The sequence below is a fragment of the Vipera ursinii genome, assembly GCF_947247035.1.
Source record: "Vipera ursinii genome assembly, chromosome: 4".
Taxonomy (NCBI): domain Eukaryota; kingdom Metazoa; phylum Chordata; class Lepidosauria; order Squamata; family Viperidae; genus Vipera; species Vipera ursinii.
The window spans coordinates 84,480,936-84,498,159 of record NC_139514.1 but is presented as its reverse complement, the minus strand read 5'-3'; the positions used below and the strand labels follow the sequence as shown (position 1 = coordinate 84,498,159).

Here is a 17,224-nt window from a genome sequence, read left to right as displayed (position 1 = left end):
TATTGCCCCCAACAATCTGGGTCCTCATTTTACCTACCTCGGAAGGATGGAAGGCTGAGTCAACCTTGAGCCTGGTGGGATGCGAACCTGCACTAATTGCAGGCAGCTGGTGTTACTTAAGGAGGCATCAGCCCACTGCTCCACCAAGGCTCAATAACGCTCTTTAACATGCTGCCTTCTAAGCAGTTTTGTACAGTCAACTGTATTTTTAAAAAAACTATTTTGCTAGATCAGCCTGCTTCTAAGTCAGGAGACAACAAGACCTGATGGAAAGTCTACCTAAATATGTTAAGCAACCATGGAAGAATCAGTAGAGTCTAACCAAACTATTTCAGCAAGCCTGGACAATGACATAGTGGCCAACAGATTGCAAGAAATAAGTCCAAATAACAATACCACAGAAAGAAGGTTTTTAGGGGAAAAATGGTAGACTATGAAAGAGGAGCTGCCGACTGAGGGGGAAAAAGAACTGGTAAATAGACTGGTCCCTTGGAAGCTATTTCGATAAGGACAGGATTAAATGTTGCCACAGGTGCTCTAGAACAGGGATGTCAAACTGACGGCCCATGGGCTGGACGCATCATGCAGAAGCTGCGCCCACCCCATTGCCGGCAATGGCAAAACAGTCCTGATATGTTGCATGACATCACGTGACATCGTGAGTTTGACATGTCTGCTCTAGAAGCTGCTCTTTGTGAAAAGCCTGCAGGACAGTGGTCTCACGTGGATCTCACTGTTTGAAGATGAAGGGATCAGCCATCAAGCTCACAATTGCAGCCTTTTAAAGGACATTAAATTTACTAACTTCACTTTCTAATCACTTTTGGAAATTGCTTATTAACCACTTTTCAGCTAGTAGAGACTTTCAGAATGAACACCAGGTGAGTCTACCTACAACCTGTATAAAAGAACATTTTAGTAATCTGCTAAAAAGAATTTGAAATAAAGAACAAAAAGCTAAATATGATTTTGATCTTACAAAGTTGTAAATGGTTAAGGATCCAGATAAATTTGAAACATAGAAACTTTTACAATATTTTGGAATTAATTATAAAGAACATTTTTTGTGGTAGATAGATCCATTTTGGTTTTTGCAAGACAACAAAGAGAAGTAATTTTATGATTTTTAAAACTGGATAGTAGGGGGGACTAACGATTCTAGGCAGTAACCCCACAAGCTTACTTTTTGTATTAATTAACTGGGACCTACAAAATGATGCAAAACATTATGACATTGAAATATTTAAAAATATTTTTAAAGAATGAAGCCATAAATCAGTAGCCACATTATCAACAATGTCAGTCAGGATATCTGCCTCTATGCCCAAGAGATGCTATTGGAGAAATGAAAGATGTGAAACAAGTTTTAACTGATGAGACAGAGATGATACTGAAACTGGATTTATAAATGACAGGCCAAAAGAATGACTTGGAACAAGATGTCTCACTGGATATACGAAAAAAACTGGCTAATACTTTAAAAATCAAAAATACAAATGAAAAACCAAGGAAGAGACCTGGATATTTTTATTTTATTGGATTTGCAAAAGAGGCTTGTTAAAGATCTGAAGATTTCTATGTAATGGGACAAAGAAGAAATGAAGAGCAATCAAATCCTATGACAATATTTGAATGAACTAAAAATTAAGACTATTAGAAAGAAGAAAAATGAACTTACTTTATTTGATCAAGGTTAAAATAAGATAAGTTGTTATTTCTGGCAATCGTTTATTGACTTTCTGCTGACACCAGGATAAGAAATAGATATGGGATGAAGAGATAATTGTTTGTAAACTTATAGGGGGCGAAGAGACATTAATTTGTTTATATTTGTTGTGATGACTGTTGGAAGTCACTTTTTTACATATTTCTTTTCTCATTATTGTATTCATGTTTTTTCTTTCTTCTTTCTTGCACATTTTACTCTATCTTCTCTTTAAGTTTAGTTTCTATTAGATTTCACTATTATAGAGCAGACAGAATTGCAAAAACATCTGGTAAAAAGGAGGGAAATATCTGGAAAAGTCTTACATAATATCATTGGCTACAGCAGACCTCCCTCTCTTACTGAAAGAAATCAGCAACTGACAGATCAGTGAATGTGTTCTACTGTAGGTTTGAGAGGAGACCACTGTCAACTATCACTACACTCCCCATCTCAAATATACCAACAACAGCCAAGTTTCCTACACCTGACTCCATCCCTCTGGGGCCCCCACCTCTGGTGATCCTAGAAAAAGAGGTGCGAGTATATTTCACAGACAAAAGACTGGAAAAACATCAGGTCCAGTTGGAATAACTCCTTGTTTGAAAGTCTGTGCTGATCAACTGGACCTCATCATCACCTGCATCTCTAGACTTCCTCTCTGCCTTTGCGAATTGGTTTTGGTTGTTTACTGGCTTGTGTCTGTGGGACTGAGGGTAGTTGCCTTCAGGGAAATGTGGGGTGGAGCCTTACTTGCCGTTGTAGGGCCATCTGTTGTGGCAGTTAACAGAGCAATAAAGAGACTCCATCAATACCTGCCTCTGCCTAGGCGACCTGGGTCACAAAAGGTTAGTGCTGGCCCACCTGAAAATCATCACGGATTTGCTGCTAGATCCCTTGCAATTTGCCTACTATGCAAATTGACAGGGGATGTTGTTAATATGACAGATTTATAGGTGATGTTGTTAATATGACACTGCACTACATCTTACAACATCTTGAATTCCCAAGGACCTATGCAAGGGTCCTTTTTGTAGACTTCAGTTCGGCATTCAATATCATCATTCCAGAAATTCTTCTCTCTAAACTGACTCAGCTAGCTGTTGCACACTTGTACGTGGATTGTAAACAGATAGAAAGCAGCAGGTGAAACTAGGGATTATCACACTGAATATTGGTCCAATCAGCACAGGTCTCCCACCCCCACCCCCAGGGCTATGTGCTCTCTCCATTACTCTTTTCTCTCTATACCAGACGTAGGCAACCTCGGCTCTTTTATGACTCATGGACTTCAACTCCCAAAATTCCTGAGTCAGCATGGCTGGCTCAGGAATTCTGGGAGTTGAAGTCCATGAATCATAAAAGAGCCGAGGTTGCCTACCCCTGCTCTATACCAATGACTGCATCCCTCTGTTAAAGTACTGAAGTTTGCAGTCATTAGTTTCATTTGAGATAGGGATGAATCTGCATACGGACAAGAGGCTGAATAACTGGTCAACATTTGGTCAATAAAAAATTATGCTATGCTCAAAATCAAAAGTATTAATAAAATTTATATATACACAAATAAAATACGAAAGGTAACAGATTGTGTAACTTTTTGCACACTACCTTTGATAAACAAATAATGGTTAGGATGATGCAACACAGATTAAAGTCCTATATATAAAGGGGAAATGTCTGATGTTCAAGCTAGATTTAGAAAAAAACACCAGAAGATTATCACACTGAATATTGGTCCAATCAGCACAGGTCTCCCACCCCCACCCCCAGGGCTATGTGCTCTCTCCATTACTCTTTTCTCTCTATACCAGGCGTAGGCAACCTCGGCTCTTTTATGACTCATGGACTTCAACTCCCAAAATTCCTGAGTCAGCATGGCTGGCTCAGGAATTCTGGGAGTTGAAGTCCATGAATCATAAAAGAGCCGAGGTTGCCTACCCCTGCTCTATACCAATGACTGCATCCCTCTGTTAAAGTACTGAAGTTTGCAGTCATTAGTTTCATTTGAGATAGGGATGAATCTGCATACGGACAAGAGGCTGAATAACTGGTCAACATTTGGTCAATAAAAAATTATGCTATGCTCAAAATCAAAAGTATTAATAAAATTTATATATACACAAACAAAATACGAAAGGTAACAGATTGTGTAACTTTTTGCACACTACCTTTGATAAACAAATAATGGTTAGGATGATGCAACACAGTTTAAAGTCCTATATATAAAGGGGAAATGTCTGATGTTCAAGCTAGATTTAGAAAAAAACACCAGAAGAACAGAAAACATTACACTACCCAGAATCCGTCACTGAGGGAGATGGGCAGTCTAGAAACACATTATATAAACAAACAAATATTACCCACTGATATTGTGTAACTAAAAAAGCCAAATCATATCCGAAAGAAATCAGCATGGGCTTTTGTATCAATCATATCAAGCTATGGAATGTCCTTAGGAAAGTGAAAATCCAGAATATCTGTCCTCATGAGAAATTTACGCACAAGACAGGAATCTTCAATCCAGATAGAAATGGTGAAATAGACTGGCTTCAACCTATATTCTGAATGTATTGAGGCAATCTGGACTGGAAGAAGATAATCATAGTCTTTACATTGAAGGAAGAATATATTACCATACCATCAATATGGTATATTGATCAAGTTATTCTAATAGGTGAAAATGCAAATATCTGGAAATGCTAGTAATGAAAGTTAAGAACACAGTAAAAATGGAACTACTATTACATACAAAGAAAATCAAATTTAAAAGACTAGTAGTATAGCAACCAGCCAGAAGCAACTATCAACAATAAAGGAACCAGGAATCAAAAAATATACTAGAATATCAGTTAGTGAAAGCCAGTTTGGAGCATGGTTAAGACAACAGGTGGAAACCAGGAGACTGTGAGTTCCAATCCTGTCTTAGGCACAAAGCCAGCTGGGTAACCTTGAACTAGTCACTTTTTCTCAGGATTAGGAAGAACACAATGGCAAGCCTCTTCTGAAGAACCATAAATAAAAAATTTACTCTAAAATTCTACCAATAAGCAATCCCAAGCATAACATGAAAATAATAGTTTATGTTAAAATTATTGCTAAATGCTGTATTTTATTAGGCACTATATTCCGATTGATTTTATGCCATCATATTTTTGACTCCTAGTGACCACATAATTGATTTTCTCCATGATAATCTATCCCTATCCATGATAATCTATCCTAATCTATTCTTTCAAGTGTCCCAAGAATACACTCATCACCACCATAATTTAGTCCATCCACCTTGCTGCTGGACATCCTCTTCTTCCCTTCCACTCCTACATTAGAACCTTTTCTAGAGAGCTGTGTCTTTGCATAATATGTCCAAAGTACAAGAATTTGAGCATGGTCATTTGTTCCTTTACTGAGAATGCTGGGTTGATTTGAACACCAAAGTTCAAAAGTGCAAATACTCTTCTATTCTACTTCTTTTAAAGTCCAACTTTCATTTCATGTCCCAATCTCCCTGGTTATTTGCCCACCAATTCACACGTTCTGCGCTAGCTAAACACCTCTGCAGTCATTTTGATGACTCAGTGACTATCTCCATGTCCTGATGTTTCATTTTGAGTAAGATTTTAGGATAAAGGCAAGATATTTCTGCTAGATGACTGTTCCAGGCTTGTGCATCTAATGCTTTAATCTGAAATCCCTCTGAAACAAAGTATGAAAATGGGTGATTGTAGGCCATGCATTTGAAGTAAAGTCCACTAGTCAGCAATATGAACTGATTAGCTGTATTTCTGCGTTTGAGGGACTTAAGGTGGGAAAGTCCCATTTGTAGGTAAATAATATATGGAGCAGGTCTCTTCCAAATATGTAAGCTAAATCTGGAACTAATACACTCAGTTTGCAAAAGTAGCTGGGAATGAATTAAAACAAGATTTTCATATACAGAGATTTTTTTCACAGAAATTGGGGAGGAAATTCAAATGGGCTGAAGAGAACTGTAGCTACAAAGAAAAATGTCACAAAAGCAGCTGACAGATTGACTCAGATTTTAGAAGTTTTAGGACCTGAAAAAACATCAAGGATGAATTGAAGACCTCTGGGTGGAGGGATCAATATCCTTGGAGCAGATTTCCAGAGGAAAGGTTCCAAGAAGACCCAATTAGAAGATCAACATTGTGCTAGCCACAAGAGTTTGCCAGTTATGTTTCGTTCACAGCCCTTGAGCTAAGGGGAATGCATTTAATTGAAGATAAAACTTGAGTTTAAAGATAGATACACTGGTCTCTGAAGAAGATGACTACTTTGCAGGCAACTGCTAAATAGAATAATAAATGACTTGTTTCCTTTAATACATTCCAAACTTTTAATAACAACATGCAGGGCAGGGTCAAGGCAGGGCAGCATAGGTGTTAACTGCATGCAGTTTATAGAGCTACCAAGATATAAAAACCAGGTTCAGAAGCATTTATCTTCCAATATTACAAATATATAGAAGAAAACTGGACAGATTTAGAAACAGAATCTTGTGTGCTTTGTTTTATCTCTTTAGAATACCAACATTCTCCCTGGCAATGCAAATAAAAAGTATTATAATGGAAAGCCTATTCTATTTGATTTCTCAGGCTGGGAAAAAACGCCTGTATTTTTGAGACAAAAAAAATAATCTATGGGTAATGTATCGTGATTGATAATGGTTTCAAAATCATAAAGTGTGTGTGTGTGTGTGTGTGTGTGTGTACAAGCAAACATTTGTATATGTTCACATTTTTAAAGCTTGAAAACATATTATCACTAAAGTTTGTTTTAGTTCCCAGGATTCTTCTGCACAGGCACATGTACACATATTAAAATGTTAGACCAGCTGCCAAATTCTTCTTTATCCCTTCAACAATTCTGGTCTGCTTCCAAAATATACAATAGTGACATTCCCTAAAGATAGTGGAAATACAGAAGAAAGTGGTTTGCTTGCTTTTTCCTCCCCATTATGGAAGGAGTTTAAGCAGCTAGCATTGTACTATAGTTATTGCCTCTTCTGTTCTCTCCCTTATCTAGCAATACTTCTCCAAATCACTAATCTCTTGATAAGCTCAGATACAGGTAGTTCTCAATTTACAACCACTTGAAGTTACAATGGCACTGAAAAAAGTGACTTATGATCATTTTTCAAACTTATGACCGCTGCAGCATCCCCACGGTCACGTGATCAAAATTTGGATGCTTGGCAACTGGTTCATATTTATGATAGCCTGGGGTCATGTGATCACCTTTTGCGACCTTCTGAGAAGCAAAGTCAATGGGGAAGCCAAATTCACTTAACAACCGTGTTGCTAATTTAACAACTGCAGTGATTCACTTAATAAGTGTGGCAAGAAAGGTCGTAAAATGGGCTAAACTCACTTAATAAATGTCTTGCTTAGCAACATAAATTTTGGGGCTCAATTGTTGTCGTAAGTTGAAAATTACCTGTATATTAGTGGTTGCTGACTCAGAGATCAGTAAAACCTTATACTGGCTTGCTCATAAAGAAGAAATGTGTGATACAGGCTTGTCTTGTTTAGAAATTAGTCTTTCAACAACCCATTTAAACTTTATATATTTACTTTTATACTACTTAAAATTACAGTTAATCAGGAATTTATTACCTTTATTTTTTGCTACTGGAGAGGGTGGTTGCTCTGTAAATACATCGAGAGAAGGTGATTCTGGGTGATCAAAGTCTTTATCCATGGTTTCCATGAGAGTGGCAATATCAGAGTCTTCTGAACTATGCCTTGTGTTGTTAGTACATTCTGAATGTGAAGGTGTAGGCTGCTGCATCTGTGATGAGGAATTTTCATTCTGCTGCTCTTGTTGCTGAGATACCACTGGTAGCTCTGGTAAATGTTGCTCTAGTAAAACTGGTGTATGCTGTTGGTTTGATTGCAAATTTTGTTTTGTGCTTTTGGACTTCCTGCCTGCTGCATGACTCTGAGTTGCAGCATTAGAATCCAAGCAGAAAGAACCTGCCCTGTTCCCAGTCTGTGCAGAACCTGCCTGCACAGAAGTTCTGTTTGCAATATTAGAACTGTTTTTAAACTTCATGTTATCAACTTCAACTGAATTTCTATTGCTGTGTAGATTCACTGATGAGTTACATTGCTTATGACTTCCTGCACTGGATCGTGATGAGGAACTTCCTGGTCCATAGATTCCTCTGGAAGAGCTGTGATTTGATTCTGATCCAAGGGGATTCAAGCTGAAATAAAAATAACCACATTTAAATCTCACAATGCAAATATTTAGAATATGGGGATCAAGCTACTTACTTAAAATGCATGAGGTTTTAATGAGTAGATATTAAATTCAATTTTAATACACTGAAGAGGTATGTGGAATTAATGCTTAATTTATATCTAAAAGCTCAATATATTAAATAAGTTTCCATTCCATAATCACTGCTGACTCTTTATAAGAGTCCACTGCCACTCTTTCTTCATGTATATATTTTCTCTATAACTGAATTTCAACCATATATTAGCCTTAGAATTCTGCAAATAACTAAAAGCTGGTCTCATGCATCACTTAAAATATACTGCTACAAAATATATGTAAATCCATGTATACCGTGGATTTACTAATTTGACATATATCTAGGGTTAAAATAATATATTAATTGGTATTTATTAAGCAAGACAATATAGCCTAAGCAACAAATTTGACTAGTAATTTTTAATTTTATGTATATAGATTTGCTCAAATGTTGTGACTTCAGTACAAATCCATTCTGAGGGCAACATAAATTAGTGAAACTGTCACTTTGAAAGCTTTTAATTTCTAAGTAACGCCATACTTTCCATCAGATGAAATTCCAAGTATTCTCCTGAGATCAAATGGCCTTCCCATATCAAAAGGAGGATTGGATGCTTCGAAGGAAAGGCGCCTTCTAAATGGTTCCCAAATTCCTTGAGCTTCTAAATAGGCTGTTCCAATTACCAAAAGGAAGAGCACACTGCAAGAGAAGTGTAAGTGCTTTTATTATTTTGATACTTAAAAATCAAAAGATATAATGATAGTCTATTTGCATTGATACTAATTATAAAATTCAATTCCTTGACTTGCTAAACTGTAAAATATACAAAATAAGCTTAAATATTGATTCAGCCAATCAGACTTGATTTGTTTTAATTTTTACTGCTTCACTTTATGGAAAAAAATAGACAAATGGCAACCAGTGCAAGTATTTCAGTAGTAATCCAATAATTTTTGGAAACTGCTCATTTCCTATTCTATGACTATTAAACATTTCAGAATAAATTTGAAACGCCACCTGGTGAATTTACATTCCTTCTGGAACAAGAAGAATTAACTGTTTAAGAATGTTAAAAACTGGAAATAAATAGCAAATTGCTAAGCAAGATTTTGGTCTAAGAAAATTATAAACGAATTAAGAGTCCAGGCAAGTTTGGACCATGAAACTTTTAGCGTAAGATTTTGGAAATAATTAAATAAAATAAACAGCATTTTGTGGAAATTAGAATGTTTTGTGTATTTCGAATCAAAACAGAAACTTGAGATTTTATGATCTGAGAAATTGGATACTAGAGAGGACTAACGATTCCAGGCAGAAAAGAAAAAAAACTCAAAACACTTTGGGTTTCAGTTAGTGTGGAGATTTACAAAATGATACAAGACACTATAACATTAGAAATATTTCAGGAGATTTTTCAAGAATGTGATCAGATGTAAGTAGCTACAATACTAGAAACTTTCAGCAATGATGTCTGCCTCTATGGATAGACTATATCCAAAAGATGTTAATTTATTTTTCCTGAAAGTACAAGGTCTGCTTTTTATGGATCAACTAATTCTTGATCCATTAGTTGTGACGTGAATTGACCAACAAGCTTGTCACGTGAGCCTGATGCCATGGGCTGAGAGCAAATGACTGGCCCAAAGTCACCCAGACGGCTTTCATGCCTAAGGCGGGACTGGAAATTCATAAGGCGGGACTGGAAATCAGTAACTACCGTATATACTTGAGTATAAGCCGAATTTTTCAGCCCACTTTTTGGGCTGAAAAATTCCACTTCGGCTTATACTCCAGTCAACAAAAAAAACTTACCGAGGACTTGTGCGCGGCCGAGGCTTTGGTGCTTCCGGGATTGCGCGCACCTCTCCCAAGCAGCCGCCTTCCGGAGACCTGCCGAAGTTTGGGGAGGTTTGGGGAGGTGCGCGCGCACCTCCCCAAACCTCCCCAAACGTCGGCAGGTCTCCGGATCTCCGTGCCTTGCCTGCCTGCTTCTTTCCGCTGCGGAAAGAAGCAGGCAGGCAGGTCACGGAGATCTGGAGACCTGCTGATGTTTGGGGAGGTTTGGGCACCTCCCCAAACCTCCCCAAACGTCGGCAGGTCTCCGGATCTCCGTGCCTTGCCTGCCTGCTTCTTTCCGCTGCGGAAAGAAGCAGGCAGGCAGGTCACGGAGATCCGGAGACCTGCTGACGTTTGGGGAGGTTTGGGCACCTCCCCAAACCTCCCCAAACGTCGGCAGGTCTCCGGATCTCCGTGCCTTGCCTGCCTGCTTCTTTCCGCAGCGGAAAGAAGCAGGCAGGCAAGGCACGGAGATCCGGAGACCTGCCGACGTTTGGGGAGGTTTGGGGAGGAGATCCGGAGACCTGCTGACGTTTGGAGAGGTTTGGGCACCTCCCCAAACCTCCCCAAACGTCGGCAGGTCTCCGGATCTCCGTGCCTTGCCTGCCTGCTTCTTTCCGCAGCGGAAAGAAGCAGGCAGGCAAGGCACGGAGATCCCGAGACCTGCCGACGTTTGGGGAGGTTTGGGGAGGTGCCCAAACCTCCCCAAACGTCAGCAGGTCTCCGGATCTCCGTGACCTGCCTGCCTGCTTCTTTCCGCAGCGGAAAGAAGCAGGCAGGCAAGGCACGGAGATCCGGAGACCTGCCGACGTTTGGGGAGGTTTGGGGAGGTGCCCAAACCTCCCCAAACGTCAGCAGGTCTCCGGATCTCCGTGACCTGCCTGCCTGCTTCTTTCCGCAGCGGAAAGAAGCAGGCAGGCAAGGCACGGAGATCCGGAGACCTGCCGACGTTTGGGGAAGTTTGGGGAGGTGCCCAAACCTCCCCAAACGTCAGCAGGTCTCCGGATCTCCTCCCCAAACCTCCCCAAACGTCGGCAGGTCTCCGGATCTCCGCGCCTTGCCTGCCTGCTTCTTTCCGCTGCGGAACGAAGCAGCCTGAACGAAGCAGGTTGCTTCTTTCCACTGCGGAAAGAAGCAGCCTTCTTTCCGCAGCGGAAAGAAGCAGCCTGCCTGCTTCTTTCCGCTGCGGAACGAAGCAGCCTGAACGAAGCAGGCTGCTTCTTTCCACTGCGGAAAGAAGCAGCCTTCTTTCCGCAGCGGAAAGAAGCAGCCTGCCTGCTTCTTTCCGCTGCGGAACGAAGCAGCCTGAACGAAGCAGGCTGCTTCTTTCCACTGCGGAAAGAAGCATCCTTCTTTCCGCAGCGGAAAGAAGCAGCCTGCCTGCTTCTTTCCGCTGCGGAACGAAGCAGCCTGCCTGCTTCTTTCCGCTGTGGAACGAAGCAGCCTGAACGAAGCAGGCTGCTTCTTTCCGCAGCGGAAAGAAGCAGCCTTCTTTCCGCAGCGGAAAGAAGCAGCCTGCCTGCTTCTTTCCGCTGCGGAACGAAGCAGCCTGAACGAAGCAGGCTGCTTCTTTCCACTGCGGAACGAAGCAGCCTGCCTGCTTCTTTCCGCTGCGGAACGAAGCAGCCTGAACGAAGCAGGCTGCTTCTTTCCACTGCGGAAAGAAGCAGCCTTCTTTCCGCAGCGGAAAGAAGCAGCCTGCCTGCTTCTTTCCGCTGCGGAACGAAGCAGCCTGAACGAAGCAGGCTGCTTCTTTCCACTGCGGAAAGAAGCAGCCTTCTTTCCGCAGCGGAAAGAAGCAGCCTGCCTGCTTCTTTCCGCTGCGGAACGAAGCAGCCTGCCTGCTTCTTTCCGCTGCGGAACGAAGCAGCCTGAACGAAGCAGGCTGCTTCTTTCCGCTGCGGAAAGAAGCAGCCTTCTTTCCGCAGCGGAAAGAAGCAGCCTGCCTGCTTCTTTCCGCTGCGGAACGAAGCAGCCTGCCTGCTTCTTTCCGCTGTGGAACGAAGCAGCCTGAACGAAGCAGGCTGCTTCTTTCCACTGCGGAACGAAGCAGCCTGCCTGCTTCTTTCCGCTGCGGAACGAAGCAGCCTGAACGAAGCAGGCTGCTTCTTTCCACTGCGGAAAGAAGCAGCCTTCTTTCCGCAGCGGAAAGAAGCAGCCTGCCTGCTTCTTTCCGCTGCGGAACGAAGCAGCCTGAACGAAGCAGGCTGCTTCTTTCCGCTGCGGAAAGAAGCAGCCTTCTTTCCGCAGCGGAAAGAAGCAGCCTGCCTGCTTCTTTCCGCTGCGGAACGAAGCAGCCTGAACGGAGCAGGCTGCTTCTTTCCGCTGCGGAAAGAAGCAGCCTTCTTTCCGCAGCGGAAAGAAGCAGCCTGCCTGCTTCTTTCCGCTGCGGAACGAAGCAGCCTGCCTGCTTCTTTCCGCTGCGGAACGAAGCAGCCTGAACGAAGCAGGCTGCTTCTTTCCACTGCGGAACGAAGCAGCCTGCCTGCTTCTTTCCGCTGCGGAACGAAGCAGCCTGAACGAAGCAGGCTGCTTCTTTCCACTGCGGAAAGAAGCAGCCTTCTTTCCGCAGCGGAAAGAAGCACCCTGCCTGCTTCTTTCCGCTGCGGAACGAAGCAGCCTGAACGAAGCAGGCTGCTTCTTTCCACTGCGGAAAGAAGCAGCCTTCTTTCCGCAGCGGAAAGAAGCAGCCTGCCTGCTTCTTTCCGCTGCGGAACGAAGCAGCCTGCCTGCTTCTTTCCGCTGCGGAACGAAGCAGCCTGAACGAAGCAGGCTGCTTCTTTCCGCTGCGGAAAGAAGCAGCCTTCTTTCCGCAGCGGAAAGAAGCAGCCTGCCTGCTTCTTTCCGCTGCGGAACGAAGCAGCCTGCCTGCTTCTTTCCGCTGTGGAACGAAGCAGCCTGAACGAAGCAGGCTGCTTCTTTCCACTGCGGAACGAAGCAGCCTGCCTGCTTCTTTCCGCTGCGGAACGAAGCAGCCTGAACGAAGCAGGCTGCTTCTTTCCACTGCGGAAAGAAGCAGCCTTCTTTCCGCAGCGGAAAGAAGCAGCCTGCCTGCTTCTTTCCGCTGCGGAACGAAGCAGCCTGAACGAAGCAGGCTGCTTCTTTCCGCTGCGGAAAGAAGCAGCCTTCTTTCCGCAGCGGAAAGAAGCAGCCTGCCTGCTTCTTTCCGCTGCGGAACGAAGCAGCCTGAACGGAGCAGGCTGCTTCTTTCCGCTGCGGAAAGAAGCAGCCTTCTTTCCGCAGCGGAAAGAAGCAGCCTGCCTGCTTCTTTCCGCTGCGGAACGAAGCAGCCTGCCTGCTTCTTTCCGCTGCGGAACGAAGCAGCCTGAATGAAGCAGGCTGCTTCTTTCCACTGCGGAACGAAGCAGCCTGCCTGCTTCTTTCCGCTGCGGAACGAAGCAGCCGGCGGCGGAGGCTTGCAGAACGGCGGATCGGCTTATACTCAAGTCACCAACTTTTTCCAGTTTTTGGGGGTGAAATTGGGTGTCTCGGCTTATACTCGAGTCGGTTTATACTCAAGTATATACGGTAATTTTCTAACCGTAACCACTAAACCAGACATGTCAAACACAAGGCCCGGGGGCTGGATCCGGCCCGCGAAGTGGTTTCATGCGGCCCGCGAAGCCATCCTGGAAACAGTGAGGGAACGGCCCCCACTGCCTTGGCCCTGGCCCAGAGACCCTCCTCCTGCCAGAGACCCTCAGATCTGTCCCACTCCTGCCCAGGCCCCCATAGGCACTCTTGATGCGAATGAGGTAGAGCTGGCCACGCCCACCCAGGAGGCCATACGCACTTTAGACACGCCCACCCAGTAGGCCACGCCCACCCAGGCCACACCTACCAGGCCCCCTGAGGGCAACCGCAATGCTGATGCGGCCCTCAAAGAAATTGAGTTTGACACCCCTGCACTAGACCAAACTGGCTCTCAAATCCCACAAGTGTTAAATCTGATGTATAAATACTGGAACCAAAAATACTAGCTAATAAAAAAGTGAGGATTATAAGATGGAAGAAGCAGTTAATGTAGAATTACAAGTGACAAAGCAAATAAATGACCAGGATAAGAACTTAAACTGAATACAAAAGAAGCTGGTTAAAGTTTTTAAAAGATCTTCTTTGAGAGTTTAGCAAGTCAAAATCTGATAATAACTCTTCAAAGGATTTACTAAGGTGGTTTGCTAAAGCCTCAAAGAAGCCTGTGATGGGAAAAAGAAAAAATGAAGAGAGACCAAATTCTACAACATTTGAATGAATTATAATTATAATTTATAATAAATAAATAATACTAATACTAATAGAGTTGGAAGGGACCTTGGAGGTCTTCTAGTCCAAGGTTTCCCAACCCCTGGTCCAGGGACCATTACCAGGCCACAGGATGCCAGCAACCGGTCTGCACAAACAAGCAAAGCCCCACCCGCGGGATGCAGGCAGCACACAAAACGATGCCCCCTCTAGTCCATGGAAAAACCTCTCTCCACATAACCAGTCCCTGGTGCCCAAAAGGTTGGGGACCTCTGTTCTAGCCCAACCCCCTGCTCAGGCAGGAAACCATATACCACGGGTTGGCAACCTGCGGTTCTAGAGCCGCATGCAGCTCTTTCAGCTGTCTCCTGCAGCTCCCAGTCCTCCACCATGTGCAGTCCCCCCCCAAAAAAATTCAACCAATCAATTCAAACTTCTCACAAAAAAAACCCTCGCAAAGTTCAAATTGATTGGTTGAACTTCTTTGGTTTGTTCTTCTTTGAGGACCCAGATTGTTGGGGGCAATTAAGCTGACTTTGTAATAATGTCGCTTGGGGGGGGGGCGAAAGCCCTAATAAGCAGGCATATACATAGAATGAAGGCTACTGCTAAGCTTGTAAGCCGCCCTGAGTCTTCGGAGAAGGGCGGGATATAAATGGAATTTTTTAAAAACCTGCTAATTCCAATGCTGTTATTACTGTTTATGAGAATCGCCATACCCTGGCTGCATACTAGTGGGACATTCCTGGTGGGGGGAATGAATGAACGAATGAATGAATGGGAAGGCGGCAGCAGCAGCACTGGAGAATGATTTCTCTCCTGGTCGTTTGTTCCAGTTTCCAACCAAAACTGAGAAAGGGAAAGGTGGGCCAGCGGAGAGATATAAAAGTGTTGCAGCCACTGCCAGGGAGCAAATAAAGTGCAGGGCAGGGCTACTCTCCCGGGGTGGGAAGCCGGCAGCAGCAGCAGCAGCGCTGGAGACTGATCTCTCTCCTGGCTGCTCGCTCTGCTTTCCAACTAAACTGAGAGAGGGAAAGGCGGGCCAGCAGGGAGATGCAAAGCTGTTGCAGCTGCCACCACCGCCGCCAGGGAGGCAGATAAAGCATAGGGAAGGGTTACTCTTTCCCGGGGCGGGAAGTGACTCCACGGCCGGGGCTTGGAGGTAGCTCATTTTCAGGGAGTGGCTCTCTTGGTGTCGTCTGTTCGTGAGCAGAGTGCCCGGCCTCCCCAGCCTCTGGAAGGCACGGAGACCCTACCTTTCCGCCATCCCACAGGCAGCGGATCTTCTGAGAGATTCCTCCGTGGTGCCTGCCAGGCCTACTGACCTTGGCAGCAAGACCAAGCCACTGGCGCACCCCCCCATCGCCGTTTGTGCAGGGACACGGAGGTGTCCCCGCCGCCACATGGGGATCCACCTGCCCAGGGCTCAGTGGCAGCAGAGGCAGCAGTTCCTCTCGCTGAGCCCTGTTAGAGGGGGCACCATGCTGCCCGGACACATTGCTGCTCCTGCCGCTAAAGACAGCAAGCATGGTGGCTCCCAATCTTTGCTTCTATTTATTGCATTGCATTGCTTTACACTTTCCCATTGTATTGCACTTTTTCATAACATTTATGCAATTTTTCCTATGTTAATTGAAAAACTTCGATTTCTGAAAGGTTTCCTGGGGAAAATAGCAAATCACAAGGCATTGTTTAAAATAGTTTTTCAGTGTCCAAAAATAATAAGCCCCCTGTTCTGTGCATGCGTGTGCACTTTTTGCAGCTCCCAGTTTTTTTCTTTTGTGAGGGAACTGGTTCCAAGTGACTCCCTGTTTCGGGTTGCCGACCCCTGCCCTATACCATTTCAGACAAAAAGTTGCCCAGTCTCTTCTTAAAAACTTCCAGTGTTGGAGCATTCACAACTTCTGGAGGCAGGTTGTTCCACTGATTAATTGTTCTAACTCTCAGGAAATTTATCCTTAGTTCTTAAAGATCAAGACTGTTAGAACTAAATGGAAGGGAAAAAATTAATCTGTTTAAGGTTAAAATAAGACTTGTTTTTATAAAGTTATGGTAACCCTTTACAGATTTTTTTACTGATACCAGGATTGAAAAAGTTAATAATTTATGGATTTGGATATAAATAAGGGATGGGCTATGGGAAGAAAAGGTACTGATTTGCAGTGTTTTTTTTCAAAAAAAAAAAAAAAGGTGCCGGAACTCAGAAGTGCTGTCACTGGGAGCCATGCCGGTGTCTGTAAGAAACCCCTCTTGCTATGGCGTTGCCGCCTGTCCTTTGTACCCCCGCCCCTGCAGCTTGGAGCTACAGGCCGTGGGGATTCCCCTCCCTGCAGTTGCCACGCTGCAGCCCATGCTGAGCCCCCATCCGGAGCTGCTCCGAACCCCGACCAAAAGCTGTGTTCCTCGTGGCAGCAGTCTCCGGCACTGAACAGCTGACAGCCTCTGGCACCGTCCCTGATACTAGCTGAAGACCCTCCAGCCACGGAGCCTCTGGCCACGGCACTCGTTCACTTACTGCCCTGTCGCTTCCAAATGCAGTAAGTGAGCGAGCAAATGGTGTTTGGAAGCGTTTAGAAGTGACGGGGCAGTGAGTGAGTGAATGAGCAAATAGCATTTGGAAGCATTTAGAAGCAACGGGGGAGTAAGTGAGTGTGTGAACGAGCAAATGATGTTTGGAAGCGATGGGGCAGTAAGTGAGCAAGCAAGCAAGAGGCCTTTGAAAGAGATGGAGTGAGTGGGGGAGAGACTGAAAGAGGTGCTTTTGAAAGAGACGGAGGCGTGAGTGAGACTGACTGGAGGCTTTTGTGAGCAAAGTGTGAGTGAGTGGGGGGGGCTTTTGCAAGTGAAGGGTGAGAGAAAAAGGGAAAAGTGAGGGGGAGAGGGGAAAAAGAAAAGGCAATAACTTCTGACTTCCTCTGTTGCAGGAGTAGAAGGAAGCATTAACATTGAACCTCAACTTTTTACTTTTCTATAACATCATAAACTAGCCATTTCTATAACAATAAATGAATCTAACCAATGAAACCCAAAATACCCCCCCCTTTTTTTAGTCATCAGGTTTTTGACACCTTGTTAAGCACTGGTGGTACTTGAATATTGGCATGTCCTAAAAGTGGTACAATTTCTGAAAAGGTTGAAAAGCCCTGATGTAAATGCAG

At 44.0% G+C, this 17,224-nt stretch overlaps 1 protein-coding gene across 3 annotated transcripts in view; it reads right to left on the bottom strand.

Moving 5' to 3' along the window:
• TMEM131 (transmembrane protein 131) overlaps positions 1 to 17,224 on the bottom strand; it is a 165,594-nt gene that overhangs the window by 20,428 nt on the left and 127,942 nt on the right. For all 3 annotated transcript variants that reach the window (XM_083361487.1, XM_083361485.1, XM_083361486.1), the window contains 2 exons: positions 8,529 to 8,687; positions 7,342 to 7,934 (listed from right to left, as the gene is read on the bottom strand). In XM_083361487.1, the coding sequence (XP_083217613.1) occupies positions 7,342 to 7,934; positions 8,529 to 8,687 (752 nt within the window). The remainder of the gene's footprint in view (positions 1 to 7,341; positions 7,935 to 8,528; positions 8,688 to 17,224) is intronic.